Here is a 20,124-nt window from a genome sequence, read left to right on the forward strand (position 1 = left end):
AGATATTAGTAGATAGATTATATATTATCTATAATAATATAGCATAATGATTTAAATATAATAAATTTATCTATTATAAATATCTGTCTATCTATAAATATACTCAGTGCTTCCTGCTGGAATGTTCACATATTTGTTGGCTTGATCTTTTGCAGGTCTGTGCAGGTAACCATAGCTGCAGTAAACTAATACATGCCATGGCCCTATCATGCCCAGATATCAGCATTCCATAGCCCTCTTCCCCATCATCCAGCTCTTCCATTCTTCCTGCTTCGTCTTCTGGGATCAAGCACTTTTCTTAACTCTCTTCAACGAACTGACTTTTCTCTTGTCATCTGCTTCGGCATGAGTCACCCTCTACGGACCTCTTTCTCCTGGGGTTCCCACCCTGCCTCAGCCCTGTCCGTCCTCTTTACAGGTACACAGCAGTGGTCAGGCCAGTTCTCTATCAGCATGGAACCGGGCAGAGCTCCTGTCGGCGTGTGGCACTCATGATTACCGCTGTGTGGGTGCTGGCCTTCGCTGTGTCCTGCCCTCTCCTCTTTGGTTTCAACACAACAGGTAAGACTGTTGGCTCCACTTCTGAACTCACGGGGTTCGCATCATACCTGAGTGGTTGTGCGCGGTGTCCTCCCCGGTATTTCCATCCTGTTCCTTGTGATGAAGTGGGTGTGCTGTAGTCTGTGCAGCACGGGCCTTTGTTGGGTATAAAGTAAGAAGAGAGCAAAACCTCACCAGTTATTGTCACGAAGGTATGGGTTTGACCCAGCTCATGAAAAGTCTGTCTCACCCCTATTTTGAAAGAAATGCCATTGTATTCATTGGAAGAAATCTAACATAAATGTAAATAAGACACAAAGCTATATAAATTATTCAAATGAAGTTTGCTAATGGAAAGATAACTACTCATAACCAACCTACAATGCAAGGTATCATAAAGCCTGGAATAAGTTACATATTTCTAACTTTTTTTCCAGTAAGAATCATTTCTGACATTTGAGAACTAGTTCTGGAAATGCCCATTTTTATTTTTAATATGCAAAATTGTGGTTATGATAGCACATGGCTCATCGGATGGATGGATGGATGGATGGATGGATGGATGGATGGATGGGTGTAACGGCGTAAATGAATGCAAGCAGATTGTAAAATATATATACAGCTTTAATGGGGAAATTAGACTTACAGTACCACGGTTCCCGCGGAGAACAGGAAGCAGAAGGGGTGGCTGAGCGCATGTCCCGGCAGATTTATAGGTAAACATTCGCCCGAGGCGGACACGCCCCCTAAGGCTGGACTTAACCCTACATCTCCCCCTTTTGCCTAAATAAGATAGAACTAAACCAAATACAACTATAACAAATAATAAATATCACAAGCAATATTGAGAACAAAAGTTTTGCTAGACATTCTATCTCAAGGAGTCTAAATGTAGAGAGTAAATACAATTATATAATCTTCAACTCCGTCAAGGTCTGAGAAGGGAATAAATATTACTTCTAGGTTAGATTAAAGGCCATTTTCTACAGCTCTTTGAAGAGGCTGAAGATTATACTATGTATACTAAATATAATCTCTATGTATCTAAAAGACCTGATCAACCTAAAAATAAATATGACAAGCATATAATTTTCAATACCTATCTAACTTGAAGAATAAAAGAATAAACAACTGTGCAATATATGAAGACAATAATCTTCAATTGTAAACAATGTCATTACATATCAAATGTAAACAATGTTATTATATAAATAGTATCAGAGGAAGAAATGTACATTGTAATATGGTAGATGTATCAAGCATACTCTTTTATACAAAAATAGAGGTAGGAACACTCACATTCAATATTCAATATATTAATATGCAGGAAACAGTACCAATACAATTTTCTAAAAACAGTAATTCACTAATACCAATCATCCCATCAAACCAGTTAATCCCCTTTTTTTAAAATATAATATTTGTATCGGAGATGATATGTATTTTAACCATAAGACATCAATCCACATTTGCACCTCACATGATCTATCTTCTGGGATCAGGAAATCCATATGTTGAACAAAAGCTATGAAAATGTATGATGAAGCCGGGCGATGGTGGCTCACGCCTTTAATCCCAGCACTCGGGAGGCAGAGGCAGGCGGATCTCTGTGAGTTTGAGACCAGCCTGGTCTACAGAGCTAGTTCCAGGACAGGCTCCAAAACCACAGAGAAACCCTGTCTAGAAAAAAAAACAAAACAAAAAAAAAAAAAGAAAATGTATGATGAGAGGAAAGGGAAGGGAGAAGTGATATAACTATATTATAATCTCAAAAATAAAAAAAAAATATTTAGAAAGAAAATGTATAGTGAGAGGAAAGAGAAGGGGAAATTTTGTAATTATAATCTCAAAATTAAAGAAATAATTTTTAAAAATTTAAAAGAAAATATATAATGATGTGCATGTTTGCTAAGAAAAAAACCCGAAAGAATAGTGCTCCAGAATCATGTAGAATTCTTATTTTCTCCATCTGGATTGGCTCGTTCAATTCCTACTAGAGTGCAGACTGGTGAAGTCCTGATCTATATGCACCTACTTGTCACAAAGCAATATGTTTATGTACAGGCAAATATTATTGAGACATTGTCATGTGTAAATATAGGAACATTCAACATGTAAACAATCTTCCAGGCACAGTGCCATGGACAACAATTTTGGAAGTCAGAGCACACTGAGGAAGGCAGGCAGAGGCTCCAGAATCAGGAAGCCCTAGGTGAACTCCAGCTGCCCTATTTACCAGCTGTGCCTCCGTCAAGCAGCTGCTGGACCCTTCTGAGCTCAGCTTCCTCACTGATTTAGGACGGTAATATAGTGGGCACAAAGGAACAACTGCAAATGTATATTTAGTCAGCATATTTAGTTACAAAAGCTTCAACACTTACTTTTATAAATGGCTCTCTACATTTTAAAAAAAAAAGCCCAAAGGTATCATCTCCGAAGCTGCACGTTCCATGTGAGCTTTATAATATATGACATAGTAACATATGTATCCTTATTATTACTGTTCAGAGTTAACAACAAAACTGCATGGATCTTATATGTGACACAGGGGATTTTTCAAAGCAAATTTTAGCATAGTAGAAATTGAACGAAGTAATTTCAAATGGACAAAATAAGAAATCTAGACTTGATTGGTTTCAGTACATAATTTTTTAAAATTTATGTACATGAGTGCTTTGCCTGCATGGACGTTTGGTCCTTGAACCATGTATGTGCCTGCTGCTCACAGAGGCTAGGAGAGGGCATAGGATACCCTGGAACTGTGACAGTCGTGAGCCGCCATCTGAATGGTGGGGAAGGTGTCCAGGTCCTCTAAAAAGCTCTCTTCAGTCTGCAGATATTTCTTACTGTATACGTTAACTCTAAGCTCTGATCCTACATCTTCTGTGACTCCTTCAACAGGAATTGGGATAACATGTGTAGATGTATCATGCACATACTACCTTCTCAAGGTCAGTTTTCTTTCTCTCATACATTAAAAGTTAAGAAACCAAGTTATCAACAAATGCTGTCATAGTATTTGGTCTGAGTGGTCATTTGAATGCAATTGGCCCCCATAATCTCATAAAGAAGAGGCATTATTAGGAGGTAAGGCTTCGCTGAAGTAGGTATGACCTTGTTGGAGGAAGTGGGTCACTATGGGGCGGACCTTGAGGTCTCTTCTGCTCAAGCTTTGCTCAGTGTGACCTTCAGACCACTTCCTGTTGCCTGCAAGACGTAGGACTCTCAACTACTTCCCCAGCACCATGTCTGCCTGCATGCCACCGTGCTCGCCATCATGATGATAATGGACTGAACCTCTAAACTGTAAGCAAGCCACCCCCAATTAAATGTTTTCTGAGTTGCCATGGTCATGGTATCTCTTCACAGCAACAGAAACCCTAACTAAGATGGTCTGTTCCCATCTTATTCCTGTGTGCCACTTCTTGACAGAGGCGCTGCTCATCGGCCGGCCTCCAGCCCATGTCACCATTTGCTGGGATGAGTGTAGTTCCCCGGGCTAAGCTTGGTTCCCCTACATGTTCTGGGATGTTGGTGGAGGAGGTCCTACTCCCTCTCCCGGGCACACACACATCCTGAGAGTAGCTGAAACCATCTCCAGATCTGACAGTAGACAGAGTTCCCAGCTGATGTCAACAGCGCGGGTGAAGAATGATGAGCTAATTGCAGCATGTTGGCGCCAGTGACATCATTATTGTTCTAGAAACAAAACCCAGGAAAATTGTCCCAGGATTGTCAAATTGAGAATCAAAAAAAGACTTTTGACCTAGCTTGTGTGTAGTATAAGACCCCACTGCTTCTCTCGGGGTCTCTCTCTTACTTTGTGCTTTATGTTGTTGTGTGTGTGATAGTTGGTTGGTTTTACATTTGGAGGTCATCTTGTCTGTTTTTGTGATAGAAACTCACTCAGTTACCCAGGAAGGCCTTGAATTTATAATCCATCTGCCATAGCCTCCTGGGTATCTGAGATTATACACTTCTGCCACCAAGCCAGGCTTTCTCTTATGCCTAAGTTTCTTAGCAATACTGTACTAAATCCTCTAATTATTATCATATTTGTCAAATGCAAAGTCCATTATAAAGGCCCAATAGGTGTTAGCTGGTGTCACTGCTGTGATTGTGTAATAGAAAGGTTTCTGTGCCTTAAACTGCAACTAACCATCTGCTCCAGGGAAGATCTAAACAGTGAAGGTTCTCTGGGTGGTCCCTGGGAAGCCCAGCTATCCCTTCCTAGAACACAGTTCAGGGAATTCTTGAGCAGAGCCCAGGCATAAAGAATCTAAGCCTTGGTCTCTGACACAATCTGACCCTCATGATGTACCTTCATTATCCTGATAGAAGTGGCCTGTCTTGGTCAGTATTTTATTACTGTGAAGAGACACCCATGACCATGGCACCTATTATAAAAGAAAGCATTTAATTGGGGCTGGCTTACAATTTCAGAGATTTAGTACATTATCATCTCAGCGGGAAGCACCAGGCAGGTGTGGTGCTGGAGAAGAAGCTAAGAGCTACATCCTGATCTGTAGGCAGAGAGCTGCACACTGAGCCTCGCATGGGCATTTGAAACCTCAGAGGCTTCCCCCAGGGACGGACTTCCTCCAACAAGGCCACACCTCCTAATCTTTTCAAACAGTGACGGAGCATTCAGATATGAGCCTATGTGATGTTCATTTAGAGCACCATAGGGCCCTTCCAGCAACTTCCCCGTTGACAGGTTCATCCGAAAGCCCACACTACAAATGACTCTCCTCTGCCAGTTTGTTGACATTCTCTGACAAGTAGAGGCAGAAAGGGCCTCAGGTGTTTCAGTTCCAGCTGATTTGGAGCACAGCTTGACTTCAGGAAATGTAGCAAGGGCGTTTCATTTAAGGCTATGGCTGCCCCTTGAAGTGCTGAACTGGAGACCACAGAGGCAAGCTGGACTTCAGAGTTCTCTGAGAGCTGCTCCTGATCTTTGAACGGGAGGCAGCAGGAGGCAGGATCTTGGGTGGGAGAGAGTTCAAGAACTGCAGGGACTGGCTGACTGGTAGTGCCCCAGCTTCACCAGAGGCCTAGAAGTTCAATCAAATCAACAGCCCCTAAGGATGCAGAGGAAGGTGTGTGTTGGAGCAAGAGGACAACCCTAAAGATCTCCGAATGAGCTCAAGCAAGTCCTTTCATTTCACAGATAAGAAAAACAGTATTTGAATTTCTGTTAAATCAGATACCCATTGTATGGTTTTCAAAAGAGAGTTCTAGAATGAATAAGCAATAACCAGTGATCAGATTTAAGAATTCTTCTGGGTAAGGGACTCAGAGTTAAGAAAATCTTATCAACTGGCTTGATTTTCCTTTAGAAAGGAAGAAAATTGTTATTTATTTGATTTTAGCAATAGAAATGTCACTTAGCTTTCAGAACACTGGAGACAGGGGAACGTGGCTGCTCAAAAGTTAGAAAGAAGAATAAAAGCACAGTGTTTGAAGGAGAGTGACTCATCCTAAATCAGACTCATCAGCTTCTCCTGTCTTCGCAATTGAAGTGAGGTCAAATTCTTCAACAAGTCTAAAGTTCATCAGTCTTTCAAGTCAACCTTCTCTCGACCTTGCTGTTCACATTACAAGTGCTCAGCCTGGCTCACAGAGGCCTCCAGGGCTCAGCCTGGCTCACAGAGGCCTCCAGGGCTCAGCCTGGCTCACAGAGGCCTCCAGGGCTCAGCCTGGCTCACAGAGGCCTCCAGGGCTCAGCCTGGCTCACAGAGGCCTCCAGGGCTCAGCCTGGCTCACAGAGGCCTCCAGGGCTTAGCCTGGCTCACAGAGGCCTCCAAGCTCCCCTTGTTACAGCTGTTTGTTGCTTTGTGTGTTTATGTAGTAGGTGTGTATATGTGTGATGTATGTAAATGTAGTGTGTTGTGTGTATGTGTAAATGGTATGTGTATGTGGTGTGTTGTGTGTATGTGTATATGGTATGTGTATGTGTGCATGGTGTGGTGTGTGTGTGTGGTATGTGTTTTGTGTACTATGCATGGTTTATGTTAATATATGGTGTGGTGTGTATATGTATGGTATGTACGTATATGTGGTACGTGTGTATGTGTATGTGGTATGTGTAGTGTGGTATATGGTTTGCAGTGTGTGTGTGTATATGTGGTGTGTGTGGTGTGTGTGGTGTGGTATATGGTTTGCAGTGTGTGTGTATGTGGGATGGTGTGTGTCACACATGTGTATAAAGGGCTGACGTTTAATTCAGGGTCTTCCTGTGTTGCTGTCCACCTTCTTTTTTGAGTCAGGATCTCTCACTGAATCTGGAGCTCCCTGGTTTGGCTAGACCAGCTGGACAGTGAGTCTCAGAGATCCCCCATGCGCACCCCCACTCCCTCCACAAGTACTGGGGATACAGGCATGCTTGTCTTCATGCATGCACGCTGGGGATCCAGATTCACATCCACGTGCTTGCACAGCGACACTGCACCCACTCAGCCATCTTCCCGGCGCCCTCTTTAGTACCTTACTGCCCAGCACAGGAACTCCGAACCTAGCAGGTCCTCCATAAAGCTGAGCGAGTAAATGTGTCTTTGCCCTCACCCTGCCTTTTTTCTTTCTCTAATTTTATAAGGTGATATTAGAGCCTCCCCATGCCTATCTGGCCTTGCCCCAGCATCCTATAGTCACGGATGCTTAGGTGCCTGGATAAAACGCTCCTTTGTACATTTTCCTTATTTGTTTTCCTCATTCGCATCTCCATTCAGTATCTACCAGACTCCCACACAGCACTGATTTAGATCAATCATCCGACAAAGGCGCCTGCCGTGTCTCCTGAGGGGGCCTCAGCTGCCCACAGCACCTCCTGAGGACTCAACAGAGAAGCCTTCAGGCCTGCTGTGGCAGGAGGCCTCCCACTGCCCTGATGACTGCATGCCCACTCCCAGCACGCATTGGCAGCTGACTCCAGTGTCTCCCTGCCTGCTGTGCAGCCAGGAGACCACATAGCACGGTGGGAGAGCTTCTGGCAGAGGCTGCAAAGCTTGGTCAGAGTGTAGGTAGCGGTAGACTTCAGCGGAAGTCATGACAGCGGAAGGGATGCTGAGGCAAATTCAGCGACTGAAAGTGAGGCCCTCAAGGCCAATGACCCTGAAATAGCTCCTGGCTCCAGCTTCATTCTCTCTTTCCTCCACGTACACAGTTGCAATGTTTTTAATGGAAAAATAAATGCTTGCATGTGATAAAACATTCATAAGGTGTAATGAGATACACACAGACTTCCATCTGTGTCAGAGTGCCTCCTATCCCAGATAGTCAGGGCCTCCACCACCTCCCCTGCAGCAAACACTAATATTCTGAAGGACATTGCTTGTAACAAGTACGTGTGTGTGTGTGTGTGTGTGTGTGTGTGTGTGTGTGTGTGTGTGTTTGAGACAGAGAAACATACTATACCTCCTTTTGACTCTGTTATTTTCAAGAATAGTTCATTCTCATGGTAGCAAGGGGCATAGAAAAAGGGAGAGACTGTGTGCGTGGGGACAAACGAGGAACTCAGCTCAGCAAGGCCAGCAGTGAGCTAAATCTTGGGAAAGGGAAAGTAAGTCCTCTGGCCCTGCTTACTAACAAATGTTGAGACTCCTCCTCACCACAGGTGGCACTGAGATCTGGGCCAGCCAGTGACAGCAGGCGAGCTGACTTCAATGGCAGGGCTGATCACGACTATGTGGCTCCCTAAAGGCTGGGAAGGCCCACCAGCTGCCACCCCATGCCTGCCCCCAACTTCATTGTCCCCAGAACAGAAGATGTCGGTTGGGTGATCACTACTCTGGGCCGTATGTGCTGATTGCAAAGGGATGCTGATGCAAAGTCTGGTGAGATAGCATCAATTTCATCCATCTCCAACAGAAGGAGAGGATTGGGGAGCGGTCTGTGAGCATTCTGGGCCAGGCTGTTACTAAATGCCTCCCTGTCAGAGACCAGCTTCAACAGAAATACCACTTGTCAGGGTAGGGGCATGGGGATTAGAAAAATAAGTAAAGTGTACGAAGATGTGAGTAAAAATAATAAGACAGAAACATAGGATAGTACCAGGAGGGAGTTCCAGTGAATACTGAAATCCCTGCATTTAATTTTCCATGCACTTTTAAACCCATTACAAAAGGGGAAGAAGGCAACAAGAGATTTCTTTAACATGATGCAAAGGACAACTCCAACAGTTAATTGCTTCAACACTTTGAGGCATCAAGTCATTAGCATTCCAGTGTGTAGGCAGCAAAGCCACCCTAGACCAGGTATCCTAAAGGCAGCCACTCCCCAGGTTAAACCTCCTGATACAAAAGAAGGAGCAGAAATATTCTTGCATATGCTGACCATCTGTCAGGATGGAGTGGAGCTACCTGTATGGGCTATCTTAATGTCAAAAGAACCAAGTAACCACATTCTGAGTCAGGATGTGTAGCCCTGGTTGTTGTCAACAATTTTGAGCAACCTCAAACTCTCTGACCTTCAGACAAGGTGGAAATAGGTTCACATTTTTGGGCCTCCATGCCTCCCTGGGTCCTCTCTCTTTTCATTTGGTTCTCTCTTTCTCTCTTCCCTTCCCCACAAATGCTGTCTTTCTCCAGACTTTTATTTCAATCGATACTCCTTGTCTTAGGTCCAAAAAACTCAGAAGTAAATAACAATGATATAACAATTAAAAATGATAATAATCATAGCAATCATTATCCCCATTATTTCTCATTGCTATTATGCAAGCAATACTTTTATCCTTTTGCGAATGATCAAGCTAAAGCTGGGTGCCTCAGGCGATAATGCCAAGAGCACATAGCTAATAAGCAGCCGCTCCGTGTCTTGCACCAGGCCATTTCAGATGACCAAGAGGCAGAGCACCAAGTAGCCACTGCCCTCTCTGCCATCTCACGTCTCAGGCCTTGTCTCCCAAGGTCAGATTTGGGCCTGCGCTGCCACTCTTGCATGAAGATTGGAACAGTTGTGCCAAAAGCTATTGCTAATAATGTAGACTGAGGCACAGAAGTGTCCTGGGAGTGGAAGGAGGTGGAAAGTAGAAGTTACAGAAGGAATGTTGGTTTGGGGTCAGGCTGGCTAGAGAAAAGTATGTTTCGGGCTTTGTTGCCTTGGACCACTTAGTAAACCTTCCTTAACTCAGTCAGTGTATCTAAGGATAGAGATAGTAATGTCCCCTCCCATTGTGCTTGGGTAAGATCATGTTTATGAAGCCTTTGGTCTATTGCCTGAAAGATGTTAGCTTGCGTCCCTTCTCCGTTTCAGGATGGAGCAAGTCTCTGGCCTGAGTCTGGGTACTGGATGGCTCTCCACATCTTCTAGTGAAGAAGGCAAAACCATAGGGCTTTCCAAAGAGAAGTCCAAGTGGCACTCTGGTCCAAAAATTAGGAGCAAGAACTTTTTATTTTTATCTTTATGTGTATGAGCACCAGCATGTATGTATCTGCATAGTGTGAGTCACAAAGACCGGGAAAAAAGTGTTGGATTCCCTAGAACTGGAGTTACAGGTGGTGGTGAGCTGCCATGTGAACCCGAATCCTTTCAGAAGCGGCAAAGGCTCCTAACAACTGAGCCATCTCACAGCTCAGGGGAATAGGAACCCTTTTGAGTTCAGTCTCCTTCCCAGCTCTCTTTCCTTTCAAGGCTGGGATTCCCTGATTCCTGTCTTCTCTTCCATCACCACCTACCCCACACCCTGGATTCAGAAGAAGCTTTTCCCTGTCATTGCGTTTGGCCATCTGTTCTTGCCTCCACACCAGCCAACTCTTTCCTTGGTGTGCCTCCCAGAAGCCTCTGTTCTCCTGTTCTGTGGTCCTCTTTATCTCCCAGGCTACATTCCTGTGAGTTACAGCTGACCATTTGCATGGAAGAGATCGTCTGTCTAGCTAGACTATTTGCTCCTTCAAGGGCAGACACCATGTCTTATCCATCATCACGGCCTCCATTCAGGTCAGCGTCTGGAATATAATCACTGGGAAATTTTCTTCTGAAGCCAACTGTGAGAAGTCCGAAGATGAATTAGCTTTCTTCCTTCAGAATATTGAAACACTGACAGCAGGCGTGCCTGAAACCATGCCTTCCTATCCACACCCCCACATCACATCACGCTCAGCACCCCATACTGAAGAAGAACATTTGGATAATGGTGTCAACTTCTCCCCTTCTCTCACCCACAGGGGACCCCAGCATCTGCTCCATCTCCAACCCTGATTTTGTCATCTACTCTTCAGTGGTCTCCTTCTACGTTCCCTTTGGAGTGACAGTCCTGGTCTATGCCAGGATCTACATGGTGCTGAGACAGAGGAGACGGAAACGGATCCTCACTCGACAGAATAGTCAGTGTATCAGCATCAGGCCTGGATTTCCGCAGCAGGTAAGTGCCTGGCAGGAACTAGCAGACAGCACACAAGTCCCCAGCTTCCAGTCACATGCCCATCCATGCAGGCGGTGCCAGGATCAACACATAGGAGACAGATTCACATCACCTTCTACTCAGCTGGCATTCTCTGTGATTGATGGGTGGGAGAGCCAATATTGAGAGTATAGATAGCATACTTTCTAGATTGTTCCACTTCTCTCTGTGGTGTTAGAGCAGCAGCAGTTCAGATGTCCTACAAGGTTTGATTTTACTGAACTGGGATGGGGGCAGGGTAGCATTTCACTGTACTGTACCATGCACTGTTTGCCCAGGGCTTTTTTGTTTTCCTGCTGAAACCACTCATTCCAAGAATTGTCCACTGATGCTTATCTTCCTGATCTGTCCCTGTGTCGAGGTGCTGAGCAGCTGATGGGTCTCTCTAGACTCTACAAAGGATGTAGAGTACCTCAGCACTGATCTTTAGTCCCTGCGTTTTAGATTTTGCTCACATTACTGCCTGGCATACGGTGGCCTCCCTGACATGAATACCAATCTCTTCCAACCAACAAACATAAGGACCATTATATCAAATGGCCACTGTCTTCATGGAACTCGGAATCTGGACATGAAAATAGACCTCACCGCCACTCAAAGAAGCAATGAAACACTCCGAACTGACTAGGATGTTTGCCTGATGTGAAGTGAAAGCAATAAAGTGCCAAATAGAAAGTACACTGGACATTAAGAAAAGACCAATGTGCTCAAGACAGGGTTTCCTGGGAGAGAAGGAACTGGGTTTACTCTTAAAGACAGAACTAGTTTGGGTGTCTAGTGCTGTCTCTGGTGACCTCTGTAGAGGTCAGACTCTCAAAGTCCTAGGACTTCAATAGAAAAAGGTTATTGGTCCCCATGAAATAGGAGACCATGACCTAAGGCTTAAGATACAAGCATAGTGCATTCCAAGTACAGCCATGCTACAAAATTGCATATGATATGGTTCAGTTTTGTAAAGATTATCCCACAACTGATTGTTTCTCCTTCAAACACCCCAGTCTTCCTGTCTGCGGCTCCATCCCATTCGGCAGTTTTCAATAAGGGCCAGGTTTCTGTCAGATGCCACGGGACAAATGGTAAGTTGGCCTTGTCTTGGATCAAGGGAAAAGAGTGAGAGATCTTTTCACTAAGATGTTGTTTTGTCTGGATCTCATTCCTACCACAAGGTGGAATGTCTCACTGACCTCACATATGTATTTGTAATACATGCCAAGACCCCAGAGTCTGTGTGATTAGGGTCTCGGAATAGGTTCCATCCAGTGACATTCAGAAATCATGGAACTAGTGGCACAGATCTCAGTGACTAGCGTCGATAACTCTCAGATGTGGCGTGAGGATGCCATCTAGAGACACCTGCAGTAGAGGGAACCAGGTGTCAGTGAAATGGACACATAGGAAGAGCCAGAGAAAGAAAAGTTTCAAGTTACTGACTGTGTACAAAACCGTGACAATTTCATGGTCCCCCTAAGCCTTGTCTTTCCAATTCAAGTCAGTTCTTGGCATGGCTCACTAGCATGGTACCGAGAAGAACCTGAAGGTGTCAAATACAAGACCAGGGTTCCTCTGCCCGAACTCACATTCGAAACTAAACTTGAAAAACAGATAATGATGAAGAGTTGAGTCTTGTCCAGTCTCTCTCTAATTAATTAACAGCTCTGTGCACAGGCCTGATGTAGCAATTAGAGACTCTTGCTGAAAATGAGAACAGATAGGGAAGCAGTTTAAAATCGACATGACAGATTCGTGGTCTGAGGAGATGCCAAGGCTGAAGGAGAAGTGTTGACTTCACAGGAAGGATTGGAGAGTCATGAGGCTGCATTGCCAAGAGTGTGGAGAATTAGGTTCTGTCCTACCATCTGGGAATGGAAGTCTCCCTGCCAGCCAGCCATCTACACAGAAATCCGTGTTTCCCACATCAGCTATGAAGGTAGGGCTAAAGATTTACAGAACAAACTGAAAAACCCCGTCACCAGCATAGAATCTTGGAAGAGTCGCTTTCTTCCTGTAGGACAGAATATTCACATTGGTGACATGGAATGGGATGTTCTTCAGTTCTATAGACACTGCCAAGATCTAATCCCCCAATGCCAACTAGAACACCAACAAGTAACTTTCAGAAGAAATGCACTACAAGTTAAATAGTGTGATTTTCAGATAATGGGTGCCAGTTTAATCATAAATATTGCCTTGATTATAGATTGACTTCATATAATATAGTCATATTAATTAGGAAATTAATTAGGAAATTTTATCAAAATAAAAAAAAAACAACTGTTCTGAAATCTCCAACTTGAAGACTTATGTGTAAATCTCCCCTTGTCTGGGCTTGGTTCACATACCAATGCTGCTAGTTTAGTGGAGAGATGGGAGAGAGGAAAGGTAAAGAAGGAATAGCTGGCTTTATGACCTTTGCAGTAGGAGTTGCGGAATCCTATTTCCTACTGAAGATTGACACAAGTGTCTAATCTTTCAAATACAGAAAGTTCAAATGTCAAACACATACATTTTGACCCCCTTCTCCAGGCAAAAATATCACACAAAAAAAATCACATTCTATTTTTTCCTAGGTTTTTCTTTTCTATCTTACATTGAAGCTTAGAGACAGTTAGCTAACATCCTGAAGGGTAACATTTACTAAGGTGAAAAGTTATGATACAAATCTTAGGGTTTTTTTCTCCCCCTTTTAAATATTGATATTTAAACTTCCAAAAATAAAAGTATAGCACATACCTATAACCCAAGTATTTGGGAGCTGGAGGCAGGAAACTTCATGGCAAATTCAATGCCAGTCTGGGCTATATGATACCCAATCTTAGAACAAAGTGGTATTAAATATTAAAAAAAAATTTTTAAATGAAAAGCCAAAAAAAATCCAGAGTCAGCATCAGCTAGCTTCAGCAGTTATCAATTTGTGACCAACCTTATTTCATCTGTGCTCCAACCTACAAACACACACACCCTAAGAGTCAAATCCCCAGACTAGAGAGATGGCTCAGTGGTTAAGACCCTGGTTCAACTCCCAGCATCCACATGGCAGCTCACAACTGTCTGTAACTCCACTTCCAGGGTGTCTGCTCACACAGAGAACATACAGGCAAAACACCAGTTCACAGTAAATACATACATACATACATACATAAATCTTTTTAAAAAAGAATCAAATCCCAGCCGGGCGGTGGTGGCGCACGCCTTTAATCCCAGCACTTGGGGAGGCAGAGGCAGGCGGATCTCTGTGAGTTGGAGACCAGCCTGGTCTACAAGAGCTAATTCCAGGACAGGCTCCAAAAAAACCACACAGAAACCCTGTCTTGAAAAACCAAAAAAAAAAAAAAAAAAGAATCAAATCCCAAGTATCTAAGGCCCATGCATTTACATCTCATGGGTGCCTCTTACTGTAATTTGTTTGTTTAAGAACTCGAAGCATTTGTCTTGTAGGGTTCCCCACCTTCCAGATTTTGCTGACTACATCCCAGTGATGATGGTAGTTAATATGTTAATTGCTATAGCTAGGTCTTTCAGACTCAGAAAGGCAAGACTGCAGTGCTAGGGTGCCTTCCTCATGGGTTGCTATGGTGATGGAATATGTCCTGTGGGGTTGCTGCTTTCCAGTTGTAAAGTCAGAGATGGATTTCATGTCCCTAACTTCCCATGGTCCTGCCCTGCCCCCTGTAGGTTGTACACAAGGAGGGTATCCTCTTTTTTCTTTTCATTATCTTTCTGTTTCAGGAACACATAGAAGACAAACAATATCCCCAGAAATGCCAGGACCCTCTCTTGTCACACCTGCAGCCCCTCTCTCCCGGCCAGACACACGGCGAGCTGAAGCGCTACTACAGCATCTGCCAAGACACTGCCTTGAGGCACCCGGGCTTTCAAGAAGGAGGAGGAGGGATGAGCCAGGTGGAGAGGACTCGGAACTCCTTGAGCCCCGCCATGGCACCCAAACTCAGCTTAGAGGTTCGAAAACTCAGCAATGGCAGGTTATCCACATCCCTGAAGCTGGGGCCCCTGCAGCCTAGGGGAGTGCCACTTCGAGAGAAGAAGGCCACCCAGATGGTGGCCATTGTGCTTGGTAAGTCCGAGTTGCTAATTTGGGTCAGGTTACATGGTTCGTTGAAGCTAGTGCTGGATGCTGCAGTGGGGCAATCATAGCTGCATTTTAAAAACATTGGAAATTCAAGTATAAATATCTATATCACAACTGAAAAGGTTTCTGTATAAATATTAACTCTTATGAAAACTCAAAAGACCGAAATGAAATTTATGAAGTCACTTAATTTAGGTTATCATATAGAATGATGATGTATAAATTGAGTGATAATGGTTCAACGAAAGTGTCTGGCATGCATTGGGTATTTAATAAATATTTCCTTATTTTAAAATATAAATGAGAAAATAAGAAGGCAAAACTCGTCTGTCGTATGATATGATGATACCTAGATCATCTTAGATAAGAAAAAAAAGAACAAAATAGATCCATCAAGACGTCAAAAGTGATTATCTTTGAGTAGTGGGTGGTTCTTTCCTTTCTGTGTTCCTGTATTTATCAAGTTTTCTACTATGTATATGGCCTGTTTTCAATTTTATAGTAAAAAAAAGCCTTAAATTCTAACATCTAATTAATTAATGTTTGGTAAATCACAGATGCCACATAGCATTAGTGAAAGAAAAGGCGAATCAATGAATGGAAGCCAAGCTAAGCAAACAGAAAGTGGATGGCATATAGAATTCCCAGCATGGTGCCCAGTAGCACCCAGAGATGGCTTACGGGCTGTTTTCATACGGAGGAAAGTGGCGAGCAAACCCTTCACCCGCATTCTCTTTCTTTGCCACCCAGGAGCCTTCATTGTCTGCTGGCTGCCCTTCTTCCTGACTCATGTTCTCATTACTCACTGTCAGGCATGTCATGTGTCCCCGGCGCTTTACAGAGCCACAACATGGCTAGGCTATGTCAACAGTGCCCTTAACCCCGTCATCTATACCACCTTCAACGTGGAGTTCCGCAAAGCCTTCCTCAAGATCCTGTCCTGCTGAGTGAGGAGAGGCCGCACTTCCTTTACCCACTTCAAGATGGCAGGCGGTTGGATCCCTGCCCACCAGGGTCTGCCTGAAATGACTACACTGTGTTCTGGCGTGTGTGGTATGAAGATTCGGGAAGCAGGACAGCCCTGGTTAGGAATGATCAACTGTTTTATTCCGCAATAGAATGGTCTACCTCCCCAGCTTACATCTGACTTCATTCTGCCAGGCTTCAGATTGCTAAGTGCTGGGTAATAACTCAGAGAGATGTTGGTAAGAAGTGTATGGGACACACACAGAGAACTGTCACTGGAGACATGATGCATTGGAGTGAAAAAGAAATGAACAGGTCTCTGCAGTCTCACCCTGCCAGGGGTCCTTGAAATCACAGCCAGGAAGCCAGCCATCTCGTAGACAGTCAGTTTTTCTTCTTTCAGACCCGTAATTAACTGTCAGCACAGTTAACCTTGCACATCCATGGGACCCATGCGCTGTTTTCCTTCACTCTGTCCTGAAACATGAAAGGCAAGGCCAATGTTTAAACCTTTCTGTAGGATGGAATTGGCTGCATTTGCTGAGGGTCTGCTCACCCTAGCAGACACTGTCCCACGTTGGGACTCGGGTTTGTTTCCACCCTAACTGCCCTTACATTACCTGTTAGCTCTGGCTTGGGGAGGGGGTCCTATGCTTTATTCCCTGACTATCTCAAGACAATTGTAGTGTCTTGATTTCTGGAATCATTCAAGACAAGACAGTTAAAGAAGGTAAGTCAGTTTCCTCTGCAGTGTCATGGCTGAGCTTTGTGGTCTAGAAAGTGCCTTCTGTATACTATCCATCACTAGGTTTTCCTAGCCAGAAACTTCCATCTGCTGGACAGAGGCCCAAAGCCTTCAGGTGTTGATAGCCACCAAGTGTGCAGAAAGTGCTAGCCACCTCCCAGGTTCTGAATAGATGACTATGACCAAGGCAGTCTCTTCTCAAAGACTTTACTCTCCCCTGGCCTGACGTTTGCCCATGTGTGGTAGTGACTTGCCTAGACTTGCGAAGGCCCTCGGAACTGAGGGTGCTAGGGGACAGCCATCCTAAGTCATCACATGATGATCTATAAAACCCAAGTCAGATCTTAGCCACGACTCTAATAACTGTGTTCAGAGCATAACAGAAACCGGGTGTGGGGACTCAAGGAACAAAACCACCAGAAATAATAGGTAAATGGCATTCAAAATTGCATTTAGATGGAGCTATAATATATACATCATTTACCTTCGCACCTACAGAGCTTTTTATTGATTTCAGAATCAAAGTTAAATTAATAGATAATTTATGAAATGCTGTCAGCCTGAACTTCAATAAATTTACCTTTCCGAGCATTAGTATATAGCATAATAGATTGTGGCTGGCTGGCTTGCTGTTAAAACTTTAAGGAGCCCGAGAACTTCACAGAGGATTCAAGGCCTCATCCACGCCAGCCTTATTTGTCTGACCCTAATGAGTTAGTTGCCTGACAGTCATGGATGCTTTGGTGCCAGCACTTCAAAGTCTTATTAGCTATAATATTTGCTATTGTGACACCGTATGAGAACCCAAATCCTCTCTGTTCACTGCCTCTTATATTGAGTGCGGTAAAGTATGATTGGTTTTTGTTAACAGGCAAAGCCAATTCCTGGACACTTAAATCTGCAAAAAATAAAGGTTGATGATTTCTAAATTTCCCCATTCAAAATAAATAAAAACAGATGAGCCTGTGGGGTAAAATACTATAGAGTTCTATGTAAAAATAATCAGAATCTAGAGGCCGAAATATAAGCATTGGTATCGATCCCCTTGTGAGGAAGAATGACAGCAGTTAATTTTTTTATTCCATTTCATTTTATTTTATGCATATGAGTTTTGCCTGCCTATATGTATGTGTGCCACATGCAAGCCTGTGTCTGCAGAGATCAGAAGAGGTTCTTGGATCACCTGGGACTGGAGCTGCCATTTTGGAACTAGGAACTAAACCCAGGTCTTCTGGAAGAGGGGCAAGTGCTCTTAATCACTGAGCCATTCCGCCAGTCCCTTTTACCTTTACTTGGTATCAGATAACTAACCTTTACAATAACCTTAGGTAAGATGACTTTGTTTTATTGATGAAGATACTGAGACAGAGGGAGGTTAGACACTTGCCCGCAGCTCATACACTGTCAATAAGTGGCAGGGATTTGAATGTGCATGCCTGATTCCCATGCTGGGACATGGCTTCCTGCCGTAGAGGAGAGGGGAAGAGATCCTAAGATGAACTTAACCCTACCCCACCAACCATCTACTGTATCCAAATAACTTTCCTACATTTTAAAACTATGTCTCAACTCTGACAGTATTTGTCCATGAAACCATCTCAAAGCTGAATTGGGGGCTATTAAACACGATGAGTCCTATTTTTTATAGATGACGAGCAGGTATAAGCACTGTGCACATAAATTGTCTCCCTAGTAGACTATAAGCTTCTTGTGGGACATCGAGCCACAGTACTTAGCCAAGTACCTCAACTTCCTGGAATCCAGCCTAAGATATTGGTTTCATTCTCCTGCCATGTTTAAGGCTTAAAGCAGTAACATAGACAATCCACACTCTCTAGAGATCAATTGGTTCTGCATTCTCCTTCACTTACATAAAAAAGAACTGTGGCCCCAGTTGGTTAATGAGAGCCAGTTGTACCGAATCCCAGCTCCTTATTCATTCCACTTTTCCACATCCCCGAAAGGACTTGTAAGAACTTTTAGCTCCATATAGATACAATGTAAAGTTATGCCCTCACTTCTACCATTACGCTGTAAAGCTCCTATTGGCTCCACAGTCTCTGTACAATTGACTCTATTAGTCTGTACAGTGTCTATGTCCCGGAATTTTTTGGTCTGGTCCAGAAAGAACTTCTAAGAGAAATCCCAAGCATACATCCAAAGTTCTCACTGTGTCCTCTTCATCGTAATACCCTCTTGCTGTTCCTCTCTTCCTCCCCACCATGAGCCAACACCTTCAATCTTAGGGCTTATTATTTTCATTGCCAACATGGCCACAAGACTCAGAAGAATGTTGGACCGAACAAATCAGGGCATAGTTCTTGGGAAAACCTCTTCCAGAACCCAAAGAAATAGCATTCTTTCCCAAACTGAGTAAACTGCAAACAGTACAGAAATCAGCATATTCTAGTCAACATTCAACTCAGGGCCATAAGCAAACATTTCCCTCTTCTAGAGCATCATCCTTTAATATTTCCTTACTCATTTTCTTAAATCAACCACTTATTAGATAAGTACAAGTTTCTCACCTTATGTATAAGGCACTGGACTGGGAGCCAGGAAACACCGTACAGGAAGGCATAGTCATTGCCCCGCCTCCTCAAGAAGCCTCTAGTCTAGTAAGGCGGTTATTTATGTACACAATGCTTACCTGCTTATTGTCTATTTTAAAAAAAACAGGATTCTAGGTGTTTAGTAACTCCAAATTCAGTTTTGAGATGACTTTTTTGACAAATTCTATCAGAACCGAGATGATTTTAAAATGCAGAAAAGGTATTTCAGAAAGAGTAGTCCCCCAGAACACTAAAGATCAGAACAAGCAAAGATCATTGAAGCAATCAGAAATAACAATGTCTGACTATAGAAATGACGCAGTAGGGATGGGATGTGTCCCTCCATCATTTCTCAATATCTCTTGTAGCTCTGGATCAAGTGGCAGCTGAGCTGATGGTACCACTTGTCACAGAATACATCTAGAACTTGGACCCTAGATCCCCATGTGTGCCGCACACCCTGTGGAGAGTCCACCACTGATTTGGGTGCCTATTCCCTCTGTGCTGCCCTGGGTTTCAGCAAAATCAGGCTTTAATCTGAATTCTTGTATCTTCACTCTGAAGGAGAGGGGATGCCTAGTTGGATGGACTTGATATCAGAAAGGGTTCCCATTAGGCAACTCAGAGGCTGGATCGGAAATCAAGGGAGGTCAGTCAAAGAGATTTGTTTTTGTGAATGCTTGGGTCAGAAACACACGGAGAGGCAGAGAGGTTAAGAGTGTCATTTACAAATAGTTATTTGCTGGAGATCCTGGCTCCCAGGTCTGTGCTCTTCATTTGGTGACATTAGACGACTGGAAAGGCTTAATTTGAATCAATACATAGGGAGCACAGA

At 43.7% G+C, this 20,124-nt stretch overlaps 1 protein-coding gene across 3 annotated transcripts in view; it reads left to right on the forward strand.

The window, feature by feature from the left end:
- The window catches only part of Drd3 (dopamine receptor D3), a 50,927-nt gene extending 34,954 nt beyond the window's left edge, over positions 1-15,973 (forward strand). The window contains exons 3-7 of one of the 3 annotated variants that reach the window (XM_075955083.1): positions 419-561; positions 10,704-10,900; positions 11,938-12,015; positions 14,666-15,011; positions 15,777-15,973. In XM_075955083.1, the coding sequence (XP_075811198.1) occupies positions 419-561; positions 10,704-10,900; positions 11,938-12,015; positions 14,666-15,011; positions 15,777-15,973 (961 nt within the window). The remainder of the gene's footprint in view (positions 1-418; positions 562-10,703; positions 10,901-11,937; positions 12,016-14,665; positions 15,012-15,776) is intronic. The other 2 variants (XM_075955098.1, XM_075955090.1) reach the window with 2 other exon arrangements.
- The last annotated feature ends 4,151 nt before the right edge of the window (positions 15,974-20,124 follow it).

The sequence above is a fragment of the Microtus pennsylvanicus genome, chromosome 1 (genome assembly GCF_037038515.1).
Source record: "Microtus pennsylvanicus isolate mMicPen1 chromosome 1, mMicPen1.hap1, whole genome shotgun sequence".
Classification (NCBI taxonomy): domain Eukaryota; kingdom Metazoa; phylum Chordata; class Mammalia; order Rodentia; family Cricetidae; genus Microtus; species Microtus pennsylvanicus.